General features: G+C 43.1%; 3 protein-coding genes across 4 annotated transcripts in view; 1 reads left to right on the forward strand and 2 right to left on the reverse strand.

Annotated features, from left to right (window-relative positions):
* LOC105898408 (heavy metal-binding protein HIP-like) overlaps nt 1-27,380 on the reverse strand; it is a 249,655-nt gene that overhangs the window by 32,652 nt on the left and 189,623 nt on the right. The window lies entirely within an intron of this gene.
* LOC105898409 (solute carrier family 12 member 3-like) lies at nt 1,863-13,852 on the forward strand. The gene is made up of 26 exons (XM_031584908.2): nt 1,863-2,846; nt 3,671-3,765; nt 3,939-4,014; nt 4,235-4,330; nt 4,747-4,886; nt 5,287-5,397; nt 5,842-5,953; nt 6,601-6,731; nt 7,199-7,283; nt 7,495-7,652; nt 7,978-8,085; nt 8,245-8,368; nt 8,467-8,568; nt 8,791-8,946; nt 9,418-9,517; nt 10,537-10,648; nt 10,897-11,031; nt 11,326-11,432; nt 11,515-11,597; nt 11,771-11,857; nt 12,418-12,516; nt 12,702-12,813; nt 12,923-13,009; nt 13,098-13,233; nt 13,372-13,439; nt 13,710-13,852. Exons 1-26 carry the CDS (start codon nt 2,552-2,554, stop codon nt 13,846-13,848), a joined length of 3,054 nt encoding a protein of 1,017 aa, XP_031440768.2. The 5' UTR covers nt 1,863-2,551; the 3' UTR covers nt 13,849-13,852.
* LOC116224578 (solute carrier family 12 member 3-like) overlaps nt 14,954-27,380 on the reverse strand; it is a 13,291-nt gene continuing 864 nt past the window's right edge. Inside the window, exons 2-20 of the mRNA XM_031584751.1 lie at nt 27,136-27,266; nt 26,682-26,766; nt 25,747-25,907; nt 24,630-24,737; nt 24,245-24,368; nt 24,026-24,127; nt 23,402-23,557; nt 22,685-22,784; nt 20,419-20,530; nt 20,069-20,200; nt 19,415-19,521; nt 18,961-19,043; nt 18,301-18,381; nt 18,093-18,206; nt 17,809-17,920; nt 17,492-17,578; nt 17,119-17,254; nt 16,788-16,855; nt 14,954-15,990 (exon numbers count right to left, since the gene is read on the reverse strand). Of these exons, the coding sequence (XP_031440611.1) occupies nt 15,852-15,990; nt 16,788-16,855; nt 17,119-17,254; nt 17,492-17,578; nt 17,809-17,920; nt 18,093-18,206; nt 18,301-18,381; nt 18,961-19,043; nt 19,415-19,521; nt 20,069-20,200; nt 20,419-20,530; nt 22,685-22,784; nt 23,402-23,557; nt 24,026-24,127; nt 24,245-24,368; nt 24,630-24,737; nt 25,747-25,907; nt 26,682-26,766; nt 27,136-27,266 (2,138 nt within the window). The 3' untranslated portion in view covers nt 14,954-15,851. The remainder of the gene's footprint in view (nt 15,991-16,787; nt 16,856-17,118; nt 17,255-17,491; nt 17,579-17,808; nt 17,921-18,092; nt 18,207-18,300; nt 18,382-18,960; nt 19,044-19,414; nt 19,522-20,068; nt 20,201-20,418; nt 20,531-22,684; nt 22,785-23,401; nt 23,558-24,025; nt 24,128-24,244; nt 24,369-24,629; nt 24,738-25,746; nt 25,908-26,681; nt 26,767-27,135; nt 27,267-27,380) is intronic.

The raw sequence follows: 27,380 nt of genomic DNA on the forward strand, positions 1-27,380 counted from the left end.
CTCCCCTCATGGTCATGTACCAGAACATTGTGAACACGTCTTTGTTGTTGGTGTCTAGCCAAAACAATAACATTGTCTCAAAGTGCTTTACATAGCCCAGGGCCTGTACCCCCTGCACAGTTAGGATCCATTGTTCCAGAGCACGTCAGTGGTTGTATGTGTGACACAAGAGGTCATAAATCTGATCCCCAAACCTGATAGGGATCAATCAGAGATAGTAAATTGGCATCCTATGAGCTTTTTAAATAATTACTATAAAATCCTGGCCCTGATTTTGGTATTGAACTATATCATTAACGCATACCAGTCAGCATAAGACTAGACAGCACATATGACTTATTTATTTGTTAGATTACTACAATTTCTGTTCAACATCCTTTTATTTCATATAACTCTTGTCAATTTCCATAAACGAGTGGTCTCTCATATATCTTCACAACCTAATTGACCACATAATTATATAAAGCCTCTTCCATGATAATTGAATCCAAAAAGTATATTACTTTGATTAGGCTCTTCTGGACAAACCCTATGACATGTTTCCCAATATCACAATGCAATTTACCCTCTCATGCATCATCTAGGATTCCAGTTTAACAGCAACTGTCCCTGGATGGTATATGATGCAGACCACCAAAGTCACCCAGACTGTATGGGTGAAAATGACCTACCGTATGAATACCGTACACGTCCGGTACAGTTCCACTAAAGCTGTAAGGACAGTCTGCCATTCTTCTTTTCCACCTGTGCCTTATCCTCTTCAATGGGGGCAGTATTGTATAAATTGAACTTTGAAATTTGGTAAACATTTCATTTTTATTGATTTCATTGTGAAAACCTTCAAGAAATATTTGTAAAAATACTCTTCAGAGAAGGGAAGGAAACACAATCTGAACAGGTTAATAATAACACTCTTTTACCGTAGCGTATTACGGTACTATGTTTTGGTAGTGACAATTTTTGGGAGAGGAAAAACATTCCAACACATTCTGAAAATACAACATAAAAATTGACGGTTCTTTTACTAGATATGTGTGCTTTAGATATGGTTCAATATACAAACGGCCAAAGTTTTGGGAATAAAACATACAAATTTTCAAAATATTTCCAACCTGACTTTGCACCAATTCGGTAGAATGGCCCATATAGTGTATAGCAGTATATAGCAATGGGTTGTCGATGTGTGTGGAACGGGTTCAGAGGGCTACCTGTGGTCATCCTGTGGGGATGTGCTTCACTTCCTCGTCTCTCCACAAGTACTGCGTTCAGTATATTTTGGGGCCTCTTTTCCAAAAGCAATTATGTTGTCTTCGTCAACTTTTCACAGAAAAAAGGGCACAGTCCAGCAACCATACACACAGAGGTATGGCTCTGTGTTCCAAAAATAGCATAGTCCATGTTTGGTGCAGTGCCTTCCAACGGGGGTGTTTGTGTACACAATGTGCTTGTCATGGGGGCCACAGCAGTGTGAGGTCTGCTCCTCCTTAATGTAATTTCCACTGAAAGCCTTTACTCTTTCCCTGTAAAGAAAACACAGTTCCTCTTACCACCCAGAGAAAGAGGTGTGAGGAAGGGCTGCATGTGTGTGTTTGTGACAGAGAGAGAGAAGAGAAAATGTGTGTGTGTGTGTGTGTGTGTTTATGTATGTGTATAGTGCACTGTGACCTGACTTCAGTAGGTTGACGTAGCTACACTTTACCTATGTGTTCATATAACATCTTTTTCATTATCAATTGGGTTGAGTCACAATATCATACAACTGCTTTTTGTAAATACAAGCACCTGTTGGCTCCTGTTATGCTACATTTGTAATGCACAGACTAACAAACACATGTACATGTCTAACACAGATATGGGCTAACCTTGAATTCGAAAAAAAGGTTTTCTTTTTCCTTGTTGTGTCTGGAGAGTTTTGATTTACTCATTATAATATGAGATTATATAATTTTTCCCAACCTAAGCCTGCAGAAACAACCACACACACATTAACACACAGACACAAACATCACAGAAACACATTTTTCAGAACTGGAGCTTGACCCGCAAAAAAACTTGAAAAGACAGGTTTGCTGTAAACGCGTACCATGACATTTTGAGGAAAAGGGGAGTGAACGGAAGTGACAAGAGTATTTATGACAGCGCAGCTGATTCCCTCTCTGACAACAGACTGAGGACAGACTGCAGAGGTTCACACTCTTAAGACACGCTGAAGACCGCAAAGGTGAGCACTGTTGAAAAGGTAAGTGATTTTTCTTTGACTTGTGGCTAGTTTCATCGGGAGAGACAAAAGGAAGGGCTGAGAAATTATTTTGGCGTGAATGAAAACACTGGCAAAACTGATTTAATAGAAACTTTAGATTGACTAGAACTAGAAAACATTAGATGCTAAAAATGATATGTGATGGTAACACTAAATGGGCATAATCTCATGAGAAAGAGGGAAAAAAACATATTATACATTTGGGTTGTTTCATGATCCAACTATATTTTTTTTGCACTGTCATATGAACTGAGCATATACCAACAGCAGAAAAAGTCTGTTTTCTTTAAAATGACTAAAAGTAATTCTCTCATAAACATTCATGTTCCTCAGAATCACACTGGTTTTACAGTCATGGGCATTCGCATAACCAGAATAAAACCTGTGGACCATGACTCCACACCGCCTCCACCTCCTGGCGTCGCCGTGGAAACGGGTGAGGTGGACCTTGCTCGGCGTGACCGCTCGGCCCTGCGCCGGCCGTCCATCTACAGCACCATAGACACGGCGCCACAGCACGGTTTCTATGCCAACGACACCATGACGGGACGGATGCAGCACAGTAGGCCCTCGCTGGAGTTCCTGCGCAAGAACTCCTGGGTAAGCAGAAGCCACACACACATTCACACACACTCACTCTCTCTCTCTCTCTCTCTCACACACACACACACACACACACACACACACACACACACACACACACACACACACACACACTCTCTCTCTCTCTCTCTCACACACACACACACATTCACACACACTCATTCTCTCTCTCTCTCTCTCTCTCTCACACACACACACACTCCTTCTCTCTCTCACACACACACACTCATTCTCTCTCTCTCTCCCTCTCCCTCACACTCTCTCTCTCTCTCTCTCTCTCTCACACACACACACACGAAAGGTTCACACAGAACAGCGATAATATGAGGATACATCTCTGGCTCTCAACGTGAGGAACCAAGTCAAACTTTTATTATTGGTGTTTTATAGCTGGTCATGGTCTGCGTCGCCCAGCCCCCACCCCCTCCAAGTCCAATATTCATTTCTATAATTTCACTTCTTCTTGGACTGTTCTGTTTTAGGATCATGATTGTGTGTTTCATGTACGTCATGTTGAGCATCTCCTAGTTGTTTTAAAATGATTCTTCTTTCTTTCTTTGGTATGACAGAATGCAGGCCCTGAATAAGCCGATGAAAATAGCATTTTTTAATCATTACATAAGGATAACAATAGGATCCCTTTTTGCCTCTATCTTTGATCCATATCTTTACTTTCATGTATTACCATGAAGAGTTATCTCTGTCTGTGTATGTGTTTGTGTGTGTGTGTGTGTGTGTGTGTGTGTGTGTATGTGTGTGTGTGTGTGTTCCAGGAACCTGATCAGGTGATCGGGGGTGATGGCACAGGGTCGGTAAACTGGGCCCTTCCTCCGCCTCCAGCAGAGGATTCTGGGAAACCCGCAGGCGAGCCGGTGCGCTTTGGCTGGTTCATGGGAGTCACGGTAGGACACACACACACACACACACACACACAAGCATATGGGTACACAAACATATGTATTATTTACTCACACAAAGTACACCAACATGCAGGCACTCTGTTTTGACGGTACTCTCTGTGTGTGTGTGTGTGTGTGTGTGTGTGTGTGTGTGTGTGTGTGTGTGTGCATTGCAGGTTCGTGTTATGCTTAATATCTGGGGAGTTATTTTGTTCCTTCGTTTGACCTGGATCACGTCTCAAGCTGGCATCAGTGAGTTACATCTGTATCTCTCTCTTTTTGACCACTGTGTGTGTGTGTGTGTGTGTGTGTACCATAACTGTAATCTGTATCTCTCTCTTTTTGACAACTCTGACTGATCATAGTTATTGGTTGATTGATTTGTTTGATTGATTCGTTCGTTCATTCATTGAAATAATTCATCATGCATTCACTGCCACTCATTTGAGCATTTTGTTTTGAATCTGCCCAGTTCTCACGTGGGCCATCATTCTCATGTCTGTTGTCATAACAGTCATCACTGCCATGTCAGTCTCCGCCATCTCCACCAATGGGAAGGTGTATTCAGGTGAGTGACAAAGATGTCTGCTAATGCTAAATGAGTTAGCGCCAATTGGAAGGTTTATTCAGGTGAGTGACAAAGATGTCTGCTAATGCTAAATGAGTTAGCACCAATGGGAAGGTCTATTCAGGTAGGTGACAAAGATGTCTGCTAATGCTAAATGAGTTAGCACCAATGGGAAGGTGTATTCAGGTGGGTGACAAAGATGTCTGCTAATGCTAAATGAGTTAGCACCAATGGGAAGGTGTATTCAGGTGATTGGCAAAGATGTCTGCTAATGCTAAATGAGTTAGCACCAATGGGAAGGTGTATTCAGGTGGGTGACAAAGATGTCTGCTAATGCTAAATGAGTTAGCACCAATGGAGGGCATTGTTTGAGTAAGTATTGCGCCCACCAATCAGTGTCCTCCTCCTAAATCTAGGGGGCGCTTACTTCATGATCTCCCGAACCCTGGGCCCAGAAATGGGGGGTCCCATTGGGGTAGTCTTCTCTTTCGCCAACGCCCTGGCGTGTGCGCTGAACACGGTCGGATTTGCTGAAACTGTCCGAGACCTTCTACAGGTAATTGATTCTGTCCATCATTTTATTCTAAGCACCTGCTTGCAGTGATAGATATTCTGTTAATAGTGATGACACAGTCAATGGCAAAGACTAACATTATCAGTGTTACATATTACCATACTGCTACATGATGACACAATATCGTAACACAATTGTTATTGCCATTGTGAAGCTGACAATTCAGAGCACGCTGGGCTCATTGGGGTTGGGGGGCTTAAAGACAGGAGCTCAGATGAAGCGTTTCAGACAGAGGGGGAATAGAGTTGTTCAGTATGAGAAAAAAAGGCATTTTTGGATCATTGAAGCACGTAAATCTATTCTAGTAGAGCTCAAAAATAAAATGATTAACATTGAAAATGAGCATAAGAGGTCCCATTTAACCATGAGTATGTCGTTGCAGGAATACAACGCACAGATGGTCGACCCAACTAATGATGTTAGAATAATAGGTGTGCTGACGGTCACGGCTCTGCTCTTGATATCAATGGCTGGTATGGAATGGGAGTCTAAGGTAACTGTCCATCTGACTGCTCCAAATACATGATCATCGAATGCTTCATCAAGTGTACAACTCTGTTGTCTGTCATATTGGATAATGATGATGTTGATGACGACAACAATGATGATGAGTCTGAGGATGATGATGATGATGATGATGATGATAAAATATTAATTTTAAAGCCCCACTGAAGCCTTCATGTGTGACATGTGTTGTATCTGTGACCAGGCACAGCTCCTCTTCTTAAAGCCCCACTGAAGCCTTCATGTGTGACTTGTGTGACATGTGTTGTATCTGTGACTAGGCACAGCTCCTCTTCTTAAAGCCCCACTGAAGCCTTCATGTGTGACTTGTGTGACATGTGTTGTATCTGTGACTAGGCACAGCTCCTCTTCTTAAAGCCCCACTGAAGCCTTCATGTGTGACTTGTGTGACATGTGTTGTGTCTGTGCCCAGGCCCAGCTCCTCTTCTTCGGCGTGCTGCTCATCTCCCTTGCCAACTACTTTGTGGGCACTGTGATCCCTGCCAATGAGGAAAAGCAGGCCACTGGATTCTTCAGCTATCGCAGTGAGTTCAGGGGGAACATTCAGGCTATCGCAGTGAGTTCAGGGGGCACACGCAGGTGTAACTCAGCTATCGCAATGAGTTCAGGGGGCACACTCAGGTGTAACTCAGGCTATCGCAGTGAGTTCAGGGGGCACACTCAGGTGTAACTGAGTCGCTGTTCAAAAAACAATTCTTTGAATTGTAAGGTGATTTCAATGACAGCATAAATTAGATGTACAAAAAAAATAAAGAAATAAAAAGCTAATCAGGCGAGTGTGGCGCAGTAGGTAGAGAAGTCGTTTGGTAATTAGAAGGTTGCTAGTTCGATTCCCTGTCGAAGCGTCCTTGAGCAAGACACTGAACCCCTAATTGCTCCTGATGTGCAGTGTGCCATCAGTGTGCCATCAATGTAAAATGTGTATACATCCTACAGTCGCTTTGGATAAAAGCGTCTGCTAAATGACTAAATGTAAGCTAAACATATACTGCTATTAATGCATCATAAAAAATATTCTTTTAGAGCCATATTGGCATGTTATGGTCTATTTATGTATGAATGTATACATCTATGTTCTGACACTGAATGTATTCATGCTGTACATTGTGAGAGTAGAGTATGAAACGAAACCTGTTGTTGATCAGTAACGGCCTGGTTTGTCCTGTTCCAGAGGAGATCTTTGTGTCCAATCTCCTGCCTGACTGGAGGGGGGCCGAGGCAGGCTTCTTCCAGATGTTTTCCATCTTCTTCCCCGCCGCCACAGGAATCCTCTCAGGAGTCAACATTTGTGGAGATCTGAAGGTATGTCTGCATTAGGAAAAACATGAGGTCTTGTCCAGGGGGTGGGTGGGGGGTACACTGATGAAGGAAGGTGCCTGCTTGACTACGCAGGAAGGCAGGTCTGTTGATGTCGTTGTATCCTGCTGCTCAGGTTTTATGGTTGACCTATTGTGTTAGGGTTAGGGTTGGGGTTACTTGTGGGCTACAGACAGCACATTGGATGATGCATTGTATTGTGAAGGAGTGCCTTTATGGATCCCTTGTACAGCATGCGACACCAGTCAGTCTGGGCGTTTTTGTTGTATCTTGTTCAAAGGATCTATGGTTGGGCAGTTTTTAAATTGGTTAGGTTGCGGGATATGAGCATGTGACTGTGAGAAGATTGCCTGCTATGGGAAGTCCCTTATCAATAGCACAAGGAATTTAACATCTTGTCAGCCAAAAAACATATTTTCTTCTTGTCATTTGGATTTTTTGGTGTTAATTAGGATCCAGAATCAGCTATTCCAAAGGGGACACTGCTTGCCATATTCTGGACCACTATTAGCTACTTGGGTGTTGCCATCGTTGCAGGTCAGTGTTCCTTACAGCTCTTCTCTCTCTTTCTCTCTCTCTCTCTCTCTCTCTCTCTCTCTCTCTATCTTTTTTACAATTACAGCCTGCGTCTGTCATTAAATTCCATTTGTTCTCTCTTGAATTGCAGTAGCACTATTTCTTGCACTCTAATGTCTCTCTCATTTCCCCAATTTCGTTCTCTCTCTCACTGTCTGTCTACCTCCTTCAGGTGCCTGTGTGGTCAGGGATGCTTCTGGAAACTTGAATGACAGTCTGCCTGTGAACCACACAGGCATGTGTGAGGGACTGGGTTGTGGGTTTGGATGGGATTTTGATGCATGCGAGCAGAACAAAACCTGCCTTTTCGGACTGGCCAACGACTTCCAGGTAACCATCTAGATCTGTCTCGGGTTACATAAAGGATTCGCATCATATGGTTATCTGTTCATTTATAGAAAGTTTTTGGGTTGAAACAAACTGAACAAAACTCGATCAGAATCAATTAAATGGCAAATGATCTCCCTCAAAGCAAGGAAGAAAGACAAAAAGAAAGAAAGAAATGAATGATTGAATGATTGAATGAACAAACATAAATGAATGAACCAGCAAATGAACAAACCAATTAATCAATTAACTCTGTTTCTCGTACTGCGTGTTATATGGGATCCAGTAAACCACGTATGTCCTTTTCCATAACCACAATGTGCCTCAGGTTATGCGCAAGGCCTCTGGGTACGGGCACCTGATCACTGCAGGGATTTTTGCAGCCAGTTTGTCCTCGGCCCTAGGGTTCCTGGTGTCTGCACCAAAGGTGTTCCAGGTAAGGAACATATCAGCATTTACAATTTACGTTTTTGAATATGGCTACTCTTCCTGTTTAGTTCACTTTCCTTTTCTTGTTTAGCTCTTATTTTCACACTTTTTTTTTTTTACACGTCTTATCCATCATTCTGAATAATATTTCTAATTTCATCTGCAGTGTCTCTGCAACGACAACATCTATCCATACATCGGTTTCTTTGGGAAGGGATATGGAAAGAACAATGAGCCGCTACGTGCTTATCTTCTCACCTTCGTTATTTCTATAGCCTTCATTCTAATTGGTTAGTATGATTTATACATTGATTTACAGGTACATTTACCCTTTTGTATTTCGTTTTTTTACTGATGTTCATACGCTTACATCTTTCTTTCTCCACAGCTGATTTAAACGTCATTGCCCCTCTCATCTCAAACTTCTTCCTCTGCTCCTATGCTCTGATCAACTTCAGTTGTTTCCACGCCTCCATCACCAACTCTCCAGGTGAGTGTTAGAAGTATTGCAACAACAGATGTTAGGTTCAGATGACATTGTCGATCATAACTACCACAGCCAATCAGAACACAAAGAAAGAGCAAAGCAAAAAATAACTAACTCAGGGTATCAGATACGAGCAGAAGCCCTTACCTCCTTAAACAGAATGATTGCTTTATCTTTGTTTTTGGCAATCCAACAATCATGTTGCTCTCTACTGCCCCCTTGCAGGTTGGAGGCCATCCTACAAGTACTACAGCCCCTGGGCTTCCCTGTTTGGTGCAGTGATCTCAGTGATCCTGATGTTCCTCTTCACCTGGTGGGCGGCTCTCTTCACCTTCTGCATCATCCTCTTCCTCCTGGGCTACGTCATCTACAAGAAACCCCGTAAGAGCTTTGGTGTTTGTACGCATTAAAATGGGAAGGGGAAGTAGGGAAGACGTGTGTGTTTGTTCACGCTGAGTTGTCCTAATACACAGAAGCAGTGTTGAGAAGTTCCCTTTACCAAGTTCATTCTCCACAAGATCTCCACAGATTGTCTTCATAGTATTTACAGTGATCCAGGGCAAAGTCATACAACATGTAAACATTTCAAGTGACTTTGTTCAAAAATGTGGGAGAACTTGGTGGGGTGTTCTTTTCCTTTATTCATCCTTCTTTAGCTGATCTTTTTAGCAGATTTTTTCACTTTTTCTGCATATGCACAGATTATAAATGTATCTTTGTCTGTGTGTTTGTGTGTGTTTGTGTGTGTGTGTGTGTGTGTGTGTGTGTGTGTCTGTGTGTGTCTGTGTGTGTCTGTGTGTGTCTGTGTGTGTGTGTGTGTGTGTGTGTGTGTGTGTGTGTGTGTGTGTGTAGAGGTGAACTGGGGCTCGTCTGTGCAGGCTAGCACCTACAACATGGCTCTGTCCTACTCAGTGTCTCTGTCAGGGGTGGAGGACCACGTCAAGAACTACAGGTGAGTTTAGACTGGAGTACTTGTGTGTAGCACCTTAAACAGGCTTACATATAACAAGAACTACAGGTGAGTTTAGACTGGAGTACTTGTGTGTAGAACTACAGGTGAGTTTAGACTAGAGTACTTGTGTGTAGAACTACAGGTGAGTTTAGACTGCAGTACTTGTGTGTAGAACTACAGGTGAGTTTAGACTGGAGTACTTGTGTGTAGTACCTTAAACAGGCTTACATATAGCAGAGATCCATAGACATTTTAAGTTTATAGTGACAAAGTGAAAGAAGGGTGTGTGTGAATACCCTTTGCCCTCACTGTTTCTGAGGGGAATTAGCTTTACCAACTTTAGATGAATTTGTAACGACGAGCGGATTCAAAGCTTCTCTTGGCCATTCATGGAGCTGGAGGACACAGACATGATACAGAGAAATATAGGGTGGTCAGTGGTTCACACAGGACACACAGTGAGGGGTGCACAGATGCTAATACACCAGGAACACTATCAGGACACACAGTGAGGGGTACACAGATGCTAATACACCAGGAACACTATACTGGGCTTTGCACATAACATACAGATGCCTAATCGCTTACATAAATCCACACTTATAATAACCAAGGCTGGGGAAGCGCGAGTACATTCTAAATCCAAATTTACTACCAGAATTACACATTAAGCGTTCACACTCACACAGGGTTATGGGACGCAAGGAAACTCAGTCACTCTCCAGGTTCAAACAAATAAAAAGCGTGCACCCCCTGCACGCTAAAGAATGTGGATTGGGGAAAAGGAAAAAGAAGACCATACTCTAACTTGCTTTGTGGGAGAAACAAAAGTTGGAGTTTTCGAGTTTGGACAGTGGGGCAATGAGTGAGTCGTCTGTGAGTAGCAATCACTGACTCCGTGCCTTACCTCTCAGGCCGCAGTGTCTGTGAGTGAGTCATCTGCGAGTAATGGGACGATAGATTTAAGAAGATAACACTAACCTCACTAACCTCTGCCTTCTTGTGGTTCTTTCTCTTAGGCCCCAGTGTCTGGTGCTGACAGGGCCTCCTAATCTACGTCCAGCGCTGGTGGACTTTGTGGGCTCCTTCACCAAGAATGTCAGTCTGATGATCTGTGGAGACATCATCATGGTGAGTGATGATCTGTGGAGACATCCAGTCTGGGATTGGTCTGGGCCCTGATCTGGTTGAGCAATCTATAAAACCAATCAATCAATCAATCAATCAATCAATAGATACATCAACTAATCAAGCAAACAATAATGAATCAATCTATCAACCAACCAGCCCATCAATGAAATCAATTGATCATCAGTCTCTCTTTCTCTCTCTCTCTCTCTCTCCCTCCCTCCCTTCTCTTCCCTCTGTATTTCCTTCAGGAAGGGGAGAGTTCAGATGTCCCCCAGCGTAACACAGACACCCTGATCAAATGGTTGAATCAGAGGAAGGTCCGCTCCTTCTACACCCGCTTCAGTGGAAACGGTCTGAGGGAGGGAGCTTGTAATCTGCTGCAGGTACAGTCCTCTTCATGACTCCTCATGATTCTTCTCTTCTCTGTCACCCTTCCCCTCTGGGTTTGATTTGGCATCTACACTTTTCTCTTTTTTTGTCTCAGTACATTACAATACTATAATGAGTTACAGTACAATACTCAGCATGCACCCCCCCCCCCCCCCCCTCCTTCCCACCCTGTAGATGTTCACCATAGCTAATATATTGCATGCAAATATAATCCAATACAGTTGCACCATAGATTTGGTTCATTGCTATGCTTTGTTGTCCTCCTACACACGTACACGCTCACACAGAGCACAGGCCTGGGCAAGATGAAGCCTAACATCCTAGTGATGGGATTCAAAGCCAACTGGCGAGAGAGCGCCCCCACGGGTTTGGAGGACTACATTAGCACCATAAAGTGGGTAAAAGAAGATCATTCACCTCCAGTATGGAAGTTTGAATAGAGTGGTGGTTTAACTGACATGTTAATGTTCCTTCAGTGACACATTTGATTCCAACTATGGAGTTTGCATTCTGAGGATGATGGATGGTTTAGACATTTCAGAGGAGATAGAGACTGAAGGTGAGTAGTGTGTGTGTGTGTGTGTGTGTGTCTTGTGTGTGTGTGTGTGTGTGTGTGTGTGTGTGTGTGTGTGTGTGTGTGTGTGTGTGTGTGTGTGTGTGTGTGTGTGTGTGTGTGTATGTGATTGTTTAATTCTACTCTTATTTCTTCTTTCTTGTGGGTGAAAGACACAGAGGAGGAGCTCTCTTCAGTGAACCCAGCCTTTGATGCCAGTGAGGCCGGGCAAACATGGCCTAGTAATGACATGGACAGAGAGTCAGGTGAGTCTCACACACACACACACACACACACACACACACACACACACACACACACACACACATGCACACACACACACCCACACACACAGACATATGTACACACACAAACACAAACACAAAGACACCTGTACACACACACACACACACACACACACAAAGACACATGTACACACACACACACACACACACACACACACACACACACACAAACACAAAGACACATGTACAACACACACACACACACACACACACACACACACAACACAAAGACACCTGTATACACGCACACAAACACAAAGACACCTGTACACACACACACAAAGACACATGTACACACACACACACACACACACACACACACACACACACAAACACAAACACAAAGAATACACGTACACACACACACACACACAAACACAAAGAATACACGTACACACACACACACACACACACACACACACACACACACACAAACATATGTACACACACATACACAAAGACACATACACACACACACACACACACAAAGACACATTTGTGATCATCTTTCTTCCTCTCAGACCATGAAGATGTGCCTCCTACTGCTCAGACCAGGACAGTCTTCCAGAACAAACAGGGGAAGAAGACAGTAGACATCTACTGGATCTCTGATGACGGAGGTGAGAGGCACACCACAAACATTGTTAATGCTTTCTTTCTGTCTGGTTAGTGCTTAGTTACACTTCAATTCATTTAGCCAAAAATAAGTGGAAAAGTACCCTGAAGTTTTTCAGTTTTTAATTCCAATTTTGACAAAGCTGTTTTCCAAGTGATTTTTTTTTTCTGTGTCTTTTTTCCCCCTTAGGTCTCACACTGTTGATTCCCTATCTTATAACTAGAAGGAAGCGCTGGCATCACTGCAAAGTCAGGGTCTTTATTGTGGGTGACCAGCAGACCATGGATGAGGAGCGCACAGAGTGAGTTTCAGCTCAATAAACTCTGATGTCATGCGAACCATCTGCCCTGTGTGGCTGGGCTTATGCTTTTGTCTTATTGATCGTTCATTTCATTCATTCGTCCCGACAGGATGATGTCATTGCTGAAAAAGTTTCGATTGGATGTAGCTGATGTTATTGTTGTGACGGACAGCAAAAAAGCTCCACTCCCTAAGAAGTAAGTGGTGTCCCTTTCAGGAGTGTTGATGTCGAGTGTTAATGTGAAGTTCCACTCTCATTTGTCTGGGTACAATTTCCTTCAACAGTTGGAAGCGTTTTGGGGACTCTCTCGCCCCCTTCAGTCTAAAGGAGGAAGAACATCGTGACGTACCTGTGCAGGAGTTGCGGAGAGAGAGTCCGTGGAAGGTTTCAGACAAGGACTTGGAAGCCTTAAGACCAAAGGTCTGTGTGTGTGTGTGTGTGTGTGTGTGTGTGTGTGTCGATTTTATATGGATTTTATATATGGAATGTTCAATATACCTTATACTCTCTTTCTCTCTCTCCCTCCCCTCCCTCGCTCTCTTTCAATCTATCACCCAGTCTGAGAGGAAGGTGCGTCTGAATGAGATCATTCGAAGGAATTCCAAGCACGCTGCTCTGGTCATTGTGTGAGTATGGATCGCTGGCTGCAGGTCTCCTGCTCAAAGTGTGTTTATGAGGTTATAGACAACCCAAAAAATTAATTACAAACAATGAAAACCTGTAAATTGGTATTCTATTAATTATTTGAATTATTATACCAGGTCAGGTTTCAGTGCTATGAAGGGGATGTCTGCTTTCTCACTTAATACAGAAAAATGTGTTCTTTAAAAAATAAACTGTATATTTTTAGAATTTGTTGTATTGATATGCCTTTTTGTCTGTGTGCGTTCCTTCAGGAGTTTGCCTGTACCCCAGAGTGACTGTCCCAGCTCTCTCTACATGGCCTGGCTGGACTCTCTGACCTGTGGCCTCCACTGTCCAGCTCTGCTCATACGAGGCAACCAGCAGAATGTGCTCACCTTCTACTGCCAGTGAAGAGGAAGACACACTCCAAGGGGCCTTAATGGACCTCTGGTGGACCTTCCCTATTGTTATCATTCATTGCCTGGGCCTCTATGGGTGTTATTAACTCCTGCAACGAGTGACTTGTTTGTTCACCTCAACTCTTGCTTCTGAAGGAAAGTGTTTAGTGGGAAAGTTGAATGTCTTTTTGCAGTAAATGTGTAGGGAACATAGACTTATAATAGACTGTGATTGCTTATTGGCCTTCTGAAGCCAAGCAGCCAAAGTGCATTGGATGGGGGCTGCTGCTGCTGTCGCTCTACCTGCTAAAATAGCTTTAGACTAAAGGGCCATAAGAGTTGAATACTGATCTGCCTGTTTCATGTTTATGTAATGGAACTATGGTTAGCTATGTGACCTAATTTCCTGTTGCCTGAAAAAACAGGTGGCATTTCTTTGTTACATCACTTCCTGACCCAGTGGAGAGCTGTGACCATTAGATGCTTGAGAAACTATAGACAGAGAACGGTACCAAAAGTGGAACGTGAAAATACTGTGAAATAATTCCTTAATATCTTTAAGACAGTTTAGTATTGCCATTTTTGGAGAATGTCACTCAGATTATGGTTTAGATGAATATTAATATGGTCATGGCTTTGATGCCATGATATGATAAATATATCAAAGGTATGGTATATTGTTAAAGGCCTTATGTACATATGAATCCCATTCACAATGAGTGCCTTTAACCTCTTAGAGTTGCAGCATGTGTAGTTATAATAACTTAATACACTATTTGTTTCTATTATATGCAGTATTGTAAAACTTTTAATGTCAATATATGTATGTTATATATGTCTGTATAATATGTATGTTAATATACAGTTTTCTTCTCCAAACTAATGGGTTTGATTAGTGTAGCCTTCTACCTATCCAGCCATCAATCGTAAAAGCAACATACCAAGACTGAGTGTCTTGCTTGCCTTGACCGTACCTTTGTGGAAATCTCAAACAAATAAATACTGTTGGAGAAGGAATGTTGACGTCTATTGATTGTCACCATTCAAAAGACACAAACAGAAAACACATGGATGCAGGATGGAAAAGAAAATATCTCTATTAAACCCCATCTCAAGAATTTCATCAAAACATACATGAACAGAACAAAACGGTTTCACAGATTCTACACACAAATGCCAAGAATGACCACAGACTCCAACAGGACATAACGAACATGTCTAGTGTGCACTGTACTGCACTAAATTATCAGTACGCAGTATGCATGCTATTCTAGACAGACAATCTAAGTGCAGAAAAACAGACTGAGACCAGTTCTCTTTTTAAACAAACCCTGAGAAATCATCACCACCAGCATCCACTTTCATCATTATTATCCTCCTTGTCATCATTCGGCAGCTAAATCATGGTTGTTTTAATAATCACTTTCATCATTATTATCCTCCTTGTCATCATTCGGCAGCTAAATCATGGTTGTTTTAATAATCACTTTCATCACTATTATCCTCCTCGTCATCATTCAGCAGGTAAATCATGGTTGTTTTAATAATCACTTTCATCATTATTATCCTCCTCGTCATCATTCGGCAGCTAAATCATGGTTGTTTTAATAATCACTTTCATCACTATTATCCTCCTCGTCATCATTCGGCAGCTAAATCATGGTTGTTTTAATAATCACTTTCATCGTATCTGTATGTATATCTCTACCTCCACCTGTTCCATCAGAAATCAGTTCAAACAACGCATGCTGCATTATGGAGCTGTGTTGTACAACGGTGACGATAATTAAATATTACCATGAATTAATTCTGAATTAAGTACTTTTATATAAATATTTTCTAAGGTCCTTGATTTATTTGGCAGCAGCTGTAGTTCCATAAATAGACCAAATAATCTTTGGTTAGCTGAAATCTATTAATTATTAGATTCTCATCCATCCGTTCTGAACAGGAAGAGGAAATCACAACGGCAAGCAGTGAGGTCCAATCAGACGTAAGCGGAGTGTGTCTTTCTCTTCACTGGCAGTAGAAGGTGAGCACATCCTGCTGGTTGCCTCGTATGAGCAGAGCTGGACAGTGGAGGCCAAAGGTCAGAGAGTCCAGCCAGGCCATGTAGAGAGAGCTGGGACAGTCACTCTGGGGTACAGGCAAACTCCTGAAGGAACGCGCGCACACACACACACACACACACACACACACACACACACACACACACACACAAATACACACTCACACACACACACACACACATAAACACACACATAAACACACACTCACACACATACACACATACACACACACACACACACACACACAAATACACACTCACACACACACACACACACACACACACACACACACACACACACACACACACACACAGAGAGACACACACACACACAGAGAGACACACACACACACAAAGAGACACACACCCACATGCAGACACACACAGACACACACACACACACACACACACACACACACACACACACACAGAGACACACACACACACACACACACACAGAGACACACACCCACATGCAGACACACACAGACACACACCCACATACACACACACACACACACACACACACACACACACACACACACACACACATACACAGACACAATAAACAATAGGATGCACACAGACACACACAATCCATACACAACACACAGATGAGTACAATTTAAATGTAAACATCATATTTAAACACAGCGCTTATGACATCTCTTCAGATACGGTATGTATCACATCTGATGCAATGTTGCTTTATATTGTTATAGCCTCATGGTCTATATTTAAGCATACATGACATATGATGATATTTATCGAATGCCGCTCCTCTGGGATGTGACTGGGTTAGAGAGTGTTGTGCTTCTCCTTATCTCTGTGACACACACAGTGAGCCTGGCCTACAGTGTCAGAGTGCACAGATCCATACTCACACAATGACCAGCGCAGCGTGCTTGGAATTCCTCCGAATGATCTCATTCAGACGCACCTTCCTCTCAGACTGACAGGGGAAGAGAGTGAGTGAGTGAGTTTGTGTGAGAGAGAGAGCAGAGAAAGAGGGGTATATTGAATACTCCAAATGTCACGATACAGACAAATTATTTCTTTAGTTCAAGGTGAAAGAAACACCCCACCCCACCCCCCCCCCCCCCCCCCCACACACACACACACACACACACATACACAGACACACCACACACACACACACACACATACACAAAAACACACACACACACACACACACAGACACACACACACACACACCTTGAGTCTAAGTGCATCCAGTTCTTTGTCAGACACCCTCCAGGGACTCTCTGCCTTTCCTGGGTGCACAATGCCACCCTCCTGCTCTCCACTTCTCAGCCTGAAGGGGGCGATAGAGTTCTCAAATCTCATCAGGCTGAAAAAGGGAACACAGAGAGGTTTAATGTTATTCTGGAAAGGAATTTATTTCATTTTGATTCAAACAGAAAGCTACGTTCATAAAAAAATGTAATCCTTTGTAATCCTATTTCATTTGATATTTTGTTCTTTCATTGCAACAAAGTTGTACATGAGTTGTTTGCTGAGACCCAAATTCAGCAATCCTATACACCCGACACAAGTACTACTGGGATGTGTAAAACCAGACGCAAACCTTTTGGCCAGTGGGGGGCGCTCGCTATCTGTTATGACGATGACATCGTGGACATCCAGGCGAAAACTTTGAAGCAAACACACCATCCTAAAGTGAAGAAGGGGGAAAGTATGATTTTAAAAAGAGTATTAATGTTGACAAGTCTGTGTTTAGCTCTTCTGAGTGACTATGCAAGAATGAAAGAAAGATGGCTGGGGAAAGAAAGCTAGAGAACAAGAGATGAAGAGAGAGAGAGAGAGAGAGAGGGAAAGAGAGAGAATTGTCTTTAAGATTAATTATCTTGTAACTTTGTCACAGAATGTATTGCCCAAACTCACTCTTTGCGATCCTCCTCAATGGTCTGCTGTTGCCCCACTACGAAGACACGCACCTTACAATGGCGCCAGCGCTTCCTTCTAGTCAGCAGGTACGGAATCAACAGGGTCAGACCTGGACAGACAGACAGATAGACAGACAGGCAGACAGACAGACAGGCAGACAGGCAGACAGACAGACAGACAGACAGACAGACAGACAGACAGACAGACAGACAGGCATATTTGTGAGGAGGAATAGTTCACAAATCTGCTCGATATGTTTGCCTACAGGCATACGTATTCACCTCCGTCATCAGATATCCAGTATACGTCAACGGTCCTCTTCCCTTGTTTGTTCTGGAAGACTGTAGTGGTCTGATTGCTGGGAATGTGGTGGTCTTGCTGGGAGTTGTGTGCATCTGAGCACAGGGGAAACCAGATACTGGTCAGCAGCGGTGGTCTCAGTATGTTATCTGTTATCGGATATCAACACGTATGACTGAGATGTTGTACCTGAAGGAGATGGCGCTGTGGAAGCAGTGTCATCGGTGCACTGTTGCTGGGGGGGTTCATCTGGTTCAAAGGCAGCATTATCTGAAGAGCACAGAGAAGATCAGGTATCTTTGACAAGAACTGATCAATGATGCTGTTTTAATAATCACTTTCATCACTATTACCCTCCTCGTCATCATTCGGCAGCTAAATCATGGTTGTTTTAATAATCACTTTCATCATTATTATCCTCCTCGTCATCATTCGACAGCTAAATCATGGTTGTTTTAATAATCACTTTCATCATTATTATTATGGCAATTAAAGCGTAATGTTGATAATAATGCCAGTGCCTTAGGTAATGAAGTTACCAAGATATTTACAAGCGCTTAGCTTTTGGTTTTTGGAACTCTGTGTTGGACACCGTAACATGAGCGACTACAGTCATGTGTTATTGATGTAAGAGTAAGTGATTATTTATCCACCACATGCCTTGATTTCTTGCCGTCCCAGATCACTCTGGCAGGGGCTTTTTATCAGCTGGCACCCCATTAGCAGCTTCAGTCCAGTGACAACAAACTCATTAAAACCCACTTACATTTGGCCTGCAGAGCGAACAACCTTAATGTACCCTGTCACCATAGACACACATTTTGCAAAGGCGAACAGTGCAGTCCTGACCTTCACATAACATCTCTTCGGTGATGTCAAGGCCCTCCATCATTCTCAGAATGCACACGCCATAGTTTGCGTCAAATGTATCACTAAAACAATCGAGGGCGCAAGGTTAAGATAAGACTCGAGATAAAGGAGAAGAACATGTACAAATAACAATGGGATCAGGGGGATGGTAAATCGATATTAAGGGTACTTTGAGATTTTGAATAAATAATTACTTGACCTACATGTCGATACTCAAACCCAGGCACGCTCACTTACAGGCAAGCACACAAAGTCCCAGCCAAAATCAAACTCATGTTAGTAAGGAATTAACAAATGTTTCAGATCAAATCCATCCGACTGAACTGAGCTGAACTCATCACAAAAACAAGTATCTGAGAAGTGTGGGTGAAATCAAGGACAAGCTACAAGACAATCACTATTTCAGCTCACTAGATGCTCACTAGATACTCACTAGATAGTGTTCACATAGTCCTCCAGGCTGTAGGGGGAGCACTCTCTCCAGTTTGTCTTAAATCCCATAACCAGAGTGTTGGGCTTTAGTTTACCCAGACCTGTGGCCTATAGTAAAAAACAGTCAATATAAGAACATTTAAACATGACAAAAGTGCTGTTTATTATTATGTATATAATAACAATAATACATATCTAAAGTCATTCTTTATTTGACATATGTGAAGGGACTTGAGTGTGTAACTGATTTTAATACCACTGCTCTCAGAACATATGATGATGTATCCCTATTTTCAACCAAGACAACAAATTCTCAGCTTCTGTTCCTTGCTGTGGTTGCAAAGCACAACTTCCTTGCACAGGGCATTGGAGACACACACACACACACACACACACACACACACACACACACACACACACACACACACACACACACACACACACGTTGTGGTGGACTGCTGTTGTTGGACGTGTCTGGTTCTCCTCCACATGTGAGAACAGCTGGTTTAAGCCCAAGCCACATAGTTGTTAGCGCCATGGACATGTCGCTCATGTATTGTTTTAAAATGTGTAAATTGGTAAATGGAGAATAAATGAAGCAAGAATATAATGGCTGTTTTGTCCGAGGTTAAATTATCATTTAATCATTATTCACCTGCATAAGTGTCCGCGCTCCGTCTCTCAGACTGTCTCCATTGAGCAGAGTGTAGAAGGAACGAACCTTTCGGCAGTTTAGCCATTTCACAAGACTGTCAGTACTGCGCTGGGCAAGAGCCATCTTATCCTCCTTGGATAGAGGGAGAAAGAGAGAGAGAGGAGAGAGAGAGAGAGAGAGAGAGAGAGAGAGAGAGAGAGAGAGAGAGAGAGAGAGAGAGAGAGAGCGAGAGCACACATTTCATCAAGTCATTAAACGGTGGAGGGGCAGATGTAGTTGAATCCACTTTGGATCTGTCTCATGTGTAAAGCAAAGGCCTCCCTTTCAAGAAGCCTTCCCTTTGGGCCTACCATGAGGATGTCCCCACAGATCATCAGACTGATGTTCTTAGTGAAGGAGCCCACAAAGTCCACCAGCGCTGGACGTAGAACCGGGGGCCCTGTTAGCACCAGACACTGGGGCCTAAGAGAAAGAACCACAAGAAGCCAGAGGTTAGTGAGGTTAGTGTTATCTTCTTAAATCTATCGTCCCATTGTCCTGAGGATTTATAAAACATACTCACAAACGACTCACAATAATACAGTTTGTAGCCAACAGCATCAGTCCAGACTCTAGCTCATTGCTTTTGCTAAACTCACCTGTAGTTCTTCTCTGTTATATGCAGGGGCGGACTGGCCATCGGGGATACCGGGGGAATCCCCGGTGGGCCGACGGGGTTGGGATGGTCCAAAACACCGGCCTACCCCTATCTCAAGCCGGCCCTAGCCACCGACATCGCTGGCACTGCCTATGTTCTGAGTTTGACAGAACACGTATAAATGACTCTAATGATTATGGCTTAGAATAATTACTGACTGAAATTTATACTACTCCTCGCGATCTGTATTTACACTCATGGTGCTTATTTTCCGAAATGTTTTCTTCTTTACTCATCTAATGTCTTCCGTCAGTCTAACTTTGTTTTAGGCGTTATTAAATGTCAATAACTCTAGCCTACTCAACACTTGCATCACTTGCTCGCAGACACCTTCAACACCCCCCCCCCACACACAAACAATCACACACCCAGCATGCAACACTACTGATACCATTGATGTTCACACCCCATCGTATGTTCTGTACTGTTCATTTCTACAATATAGTTCATGGGCGGCTTGTCCATAAGGGCGAATGGGGCGACGCACTGCCTACGGGAAAAGGAGTTTTCTTTTCTGTTGGATTCTACCACTAGACCGTCTGATCTGCCTCTGAATGTCATTGTCGAATCAGCCAACAGTCACTCAGGCAACAGTCAGGCAAACGTGGTGCTTCAAATGACCCCGCCCCTTTTTGGGCAAACTGGAAATCGCCCCAGATCTCTCTCATTGACTCTCATGTTAAATCCATTTTTAACATTCAGTGTGCAACAACTCGATTCGCTCTTTGAAAGTCGGCGTACTAATGAAGATACATTGACAACAAAACATTTAGGACTTCCTAGACCAAATGTATCCATTCAACAGGTTTCTACAAAAAGGGGGGGGAATCCTACATCCAAGAATTGCAATGAAAGAAAATCGTGGCTAGCAGGCTGTGAAGTGGCTAACCCGGTCTGTATTCCTATATACCATTGTCACTTTTCATAGGTTTTACAGTGTGAATGTTCGCTCCTTGCACTAACACTGAGTTATTTTCTATGTGATGACTTATTTAGCTTTTGTAAGCCACTACTTTCAAGATCAGTCAATAAATATTGCTGGTTTTGACTTATATGTTGCCCCCTTCTTTATGTTGTTACTGGACATATCACATCATACAACTTTTGAGACATGTGGATAATGAAAAAGTGGGATATTTTAAGGTGGAGCCACATCATGTTTGCTTATGAAGGCTCCTGGATGCAACTTTCTTTCATAGATTTCCACCTGTAAATAGCTACTCTAGCTATGTAAGTATTGCTGTATGAGTTAATCAGCTAACAACAAATTGATACAATTGTCTTGCTTAATGTAACTACTGAATGGGTCGCCTTAATCATTATCAAAAATATGCCCCCTTGATAATTTTTTCAGGAGCCGCCACTGGTTCCTACTAATTCTACCCTCTGATTCCAGTTTCTTTATTGTGTGGTCTGTCTCTGCTGACATTCATTCCTTAAGGCTCTGTAGTTATACATACAACCATCTGATACTAGCCCAGAGTTAAGCATATTCATCTAGCAAACTATACCTACCTTGGAGTGTTACAATAGCCAGTATCATTTTATTTCATGTGTCCATCCAGTCAAATTGGTGAATCCAAATGTTATTTAAAAAACCATAAATGATGTCATTTCTTTGTAATCATCCAAAATAATGTTAAGTGTATGGGTATTTTTCCAAATAGGCGACCGACTGGTCAAAACGTGTGATGCATTGAGTGGGCAACGCGCCGTGTATTAAGTGGGCCGGTCTGACAGTAACTCCCGGGCCACTTTTTCCCCCCAGTCCGCCCCTGGTTATATGTAAGCCTGTTTAAGGTACTACACACAAGTACTCCAGTCTAAACTCACCTGTAGTGCTACACACAAGTACTCCAGTCTAAACTCACCTGTAGTTCTTTAAGGTTCTAAACACAAGTACTCCAGTCTAAACTCACCTGTAGTTCTTGACGTGGTCCTCCACCCCTGACAGAGACACTGAGTAGGACAGAGCCATCTTGTAGGTGCTAGCCTGCACAGACGAGCCCCAGTTCACCTCTACACACACACACACACACACACACACACACACACACACACACAAACACACACATGCACACACACACACACACACACACACACACACACACACACACACACAGTATAAATATACTACCTTAAAGATACTTATTTTCTAACCCTAGCCTGCACAGACAAGCCCCAGTTCACCTCTGCATGACAAACACATTGGGACAATGTTACCATATTAGACATATTAGATCTACTGCCATATTAAACTAAACTTTATCAAATGTATTAGGCAATTCCCCCTGCACAGACATACACCAAAAAGTCCACAAACTAAATATGAACTTGTTTCTCCATCTTTTATGCTTGGTGGTGGGAAGATCTACTGAGCCATATATAGGTTAATTAAACTTAAACGTATATAGTGTATATAGTTGAAGTTGAAGAGTATGTCAACTCAACTATTCAACTTCTCCCGGTATTCAGTAATCTCTCATTCAAATCTTTGACCGGCATTTTGTGCCCGAGCTCACCTGGCTTCTTGTAGGTGACAGCCCAGGAGGAAGAGGATGAGTCTGAAAGAGCTCACCTGGCTTCTTGTAGGTGACGTAGCCCAGGAGGAAGAGGATGAGGCTGAAAGAGCTCACCTGGCTTCTTGTAGGTGACATATCCCAGGAGGAAGAGGATGAGGCTGAAGGTGATGAGGGCTGCCCACCAGGTCAGCAGGAACATGAGCACCACGGAGATGATGGCCCCAAAGAGTGCTGTCCAGTGGTTGTAGTACCGAAATGAAGGTCTCCAGCCTGTGTGTGTGTGTGTGTGTGTGTGTGCGTGTGTGTGTGTGTGTGGGGGGGGGGGATGGGGGGGGGGGTCATGAGTCATGCAGCACATTTTGAAAAAGGTCAGAGAATATAATTTAACATCTTACTTACCACACTTGGATCCACGGCACTCACAACCGAGATACTAGCGATACTGGTAGTCACAAGTAGGCAAAACTGCCATTTGTGCTTTTGTAGAATACAAAAACTATATGTAGAAGTAGTTGCAGTAGATTCCAAGATTCAGAAATAATGTCAGTAATACAGGAATATAGTCTTATGTTCACACTGATCATTGATCGTGTAGCTCAGCTCCACGTATTTGATTATTTTACGTGTTATTTGGACATATGCTACGGGTGAGTTTTCTGTAAAACCGTCCTGCAATCTTTGTCTGTGATTGGGTGGTGTTACTGTGCTATGGCACCCTTGGCCTTTGGGTAAACCCACCTGGCGAGTTGGTGATGGAGGCGTGGAAACAACTGAAGTTGATCAGAGCATAGGAGCAGAGGAAGAAGTTTGAGATGAGAGGGGCAATGACATCTAAGGACCCTGAGAGAAAAGAGAGAGAGAGAGAGATAAGTACACTACACTAAACAACAATCATGTTGATAAAAAGAGAGAGAAAGAGATAAGTACACTACACTAAACTGTCATGCTGAAACTCACCAATCAGAATGAAGGCCAAAGCAATAAAGTAAGTCAGAACATAAGCACGTAGAGGCTCATCATTCTTCCCATAACCCTTTGCAAAAAAGCCAATATAGGGGTATATCTTGTCTCTGCAAAGACACTGCAACAAAAAGAAAAGAGAGACAAGATTTTGTACTAAAACATTACGTAGAACATACATTGGCTGTTGAGAACTGATGAATGTACTGTAGATATAACTATTTTCAATATTTATGATGGAGTGATTTAAATAATGTTTGGTAGTTAATCTCATCTCAAATCTTGGACCAGTGACTAACTGCATGCTACTCAACACTAAACCTAGCAAATTATAAAAATGTTATTGTTTAACATAATGAAGATGAATTAGAGAGACACTCACCTGGAACACCTTCGGGGCAGAGACCAGGAAGGCCAGAGCAGAGGACAGACTTGCAGCAAAGATCCCGGCAAGGATGAGAGGTCCGAAACCTGACACCAACCTTAGCACCTGAGCGATGGAGAGATGGAGAGATAGGGAGGCTATGTACTCGCTAAAGCCTGACGGACACATTTTATCAGTGAGTTATCAGGACTTTGGGTTTTTGATGTTTGGTTGGACTAATGAGTTAATAAAAATATCTAGATATAGGTCCCTCTACACAGACACTATTTTTATACAGTATGTGTCCAACTTCAAAAGTATAAAATAAAAAACAAATTGCACATTTCCCTAAGAAATCATTCCTTGCGTCTTTGAAGTCATACCATACTATGCATTATTTAATCAACCTGAACCCTTTAGATAGTATTAATATTTAGTAGTCACATTACATTTTGATTGTGTCATCATTAGTATGATAAATGTTATGTGTTGACAATGAGTTGAAGTGATTTTTGACATTCTTAAAAGTGTTCTGAAGCAAACCAAAGTTCCCAGTCCTTAATGTCAGTGAGCACTGTTTACCTGTCTGTTCTGTGCGAGGCCGTACATGCAGTCCGCTCCGTGTGAGTGAGTGTGTGAGTGTGTGAGTGTGTGAGTGTGTGAGTGTGTGAGTGTGTGAGTGTTCACCTGTCTATTCTGTGCGAGGCCGTACATGCAGTCCGCTCCGTGTGCGTGTGTGAGTGTGTGAGTGTGTGAGTGTGTGAGTGTTCACCTGTCTGTCTTGTGCGAGGCCGTACATGCAGTCCGCTCCGTGTGAGTGTGTGAGTATGTGAGTGTGTGAGTGTGTGCGTGTGTGAGTGTGTGAGTGTGTGAGTGTGTGAGTGTGTGAGTGTGTGCGTGTGTGAGTGTGTGAGTGTGTGCGTGTGTGCGTGTGTGAGTGTGTGCGTGTGTGCGTGTGTGAGTGTGTGAGTGTGTGCGTGTGTGCGTGTGTGAGTGTGTGCGTGTGTGAGTGTGTGAGTGTGTGAGTGTGTGAGTGTGTGAGTGTGCGTGTGTGCGTGTGTGAGTGTGTGAGTGTGTGAGTGTGTGCGTGTGTGAGTGTGTGCGTGTGTGAGTGTGTGAGTGTGTGAGTGTTCACCTGTCTGTCTTGTGCGAGGCCGTACATGCAGTCCGCTCCCTGTGAGCAACGAGTGAAGTTCCAGCCGAAGCCACAGCCCAGCCCCTCACACACATCAGACCCATTCAGCAAGGGCACGCTGTCGTTCAGGTCTCCTGTGGCATCACGGATCACACACGAGCCTTGAGGGGAGACAGTGTGTGTGTGTGTGTGTGTGTGTGTGTGCGTGTGCGTGTGCGTGTGCGTGTGCGTGTGCGTGTGCGTGTGCGTGTGCGTGTGAGTGTGTGTGTGTAAATGTTTTTGTGTCAACAACAAAAATCATCGGCTTGTTTGAAAAACAAACATACATACTCAGCAATCACAAAACAAACATACATACTCAGCAATCACAAAACAAACATACATACATCAACAAAAAACATATATTTCCATGGTGATATGTGCACACACACACACACACACACACACACACACAAAAACACACACACACATACACGCACACACACACATATTCACACACACCTCCATGCGTACATAAAACAATTACGCAGTTCTTTGTGCATTCACCTTCCGTTTTCTGACTCTTTTTTTAAATCCTCAAACATGCAGACCAACTTTGAACAGTGCCACAGTTGCATCACGACAAAATGTGGTTTCCTGATGCACACAGAGTTCTCCCCGAGCTCGTGTCGTAATATGAATGTGCCTGCACACATGTCAACACACCAACACACTGCCGCAAGTCCAGAGTGAGAGTGTGAGTGTGTGTGTGTGTGTGTGTGTGTGTGTGTGTGTGTGTGAGTGTGTGTGTTTGAGTGAGAGTGTGAGTGTGTGTCTGTGTGTGTGTGTGCGCGTGCGTGCGTGCGTGCGTGCGTGCGTGCGTGCGTGCGTGCGTGCGTGCGTGCGTGCGTGCGTGTGTGCGTGTGTGTGCGGGTGTGTGTGAGTTCTCCTCTTACCCACTGTTGCAGAGATGGCCAGATAGCTGATGGTGGTGAGGAGTATGGCCAAGAGAGTTCCCTTGGGTATGGCATGCTCCGGGTCCTGTGCAGAATCACAGAAATATGAGAAAGGGTTTGTAAAAGACAAACAGACGAGAGAAGATAGATCGTATTTTTGAATACATTAATTATATGTCACTGGATCAAACAGAATGCACGGAAGGCCGTAGGCACATTTCCAGTGAATCTACACAGTGGTGAAAATGATATTTTAATCAGAATATTAGTGGAGGCTTTAGTCTAGTAATTTGCTAACAGGTACCTTTAAGTCTAGTGATTTGCTAACGGGTACCTTTAAGTCTAGTGATTTGTTAACGGGTACCTTTAAGTCTAGCGATTTGCTAACGGGTACCTTTAAGTCTAGTGATTTTCTAACGGGTACCTTTAAGTCTAGTAATTTGCTAACGGGTACCTTTAAGTCTCCAGAGATGTTGGCCCCAGAAAGGATGCCAATAGCAGATGGAAAAAAGATGGCGAAATTGTCAAAGAAGACACCGCTGCCACTCCTCTTATCCGGAAGCAGGTTGTCTATAAATATCTCCCCTGGAACAGGAAAACACCAGAGGTGAACAAACCCCCAGTTAGCTTGCAGAAGCAGAAAATGAACTCATGGCATTTTTTTATGTAAATGATCCAGATGAACAGAAAGAATGTCTA

The sequence above is a fragment of the Clupea harengus genome, chromosome 18, assembly GCF_900700415.2.
Source record: "Clupea harengus chromosome 18, Ch_v2.0.2, whole genome shotgun sequence".
In the NCBI taxonomy this organism is placed as follows: Eukaryota; Metazoa; Chordata; class Actinopteri; order Clupeiformes; family Clupeidae; genus Clupea; species Clupea harengus.

What these genes read in the sequence shown, in the direction of transcription:
- LOC105898409 (XM_031584908.2), top strand. Translation starts at nt 2,552, where the DNA reads ATGACTAAAAGTAATTCTCTCATAAACATTCATGTTCCTCAGAATCAC. An exon ending in GACTGGCCAACGACTTCCAG is followed by an intron (nt 7,653 to 7,977) that starts GTAACCATCTAG and finishes AATGTGCCTCAG; the next exon opens with GTTATGCGCAAGGCCTCTGG. An exon ending in ATGGATGAGGAGCGCACAGA is followed by an intron (nt 12,814 to 12,922) that starts GTGAGTTTCAGC and finishes TCGTCCCGACAG; the next exon opens with GATGATGTCATTGCTGAAAA.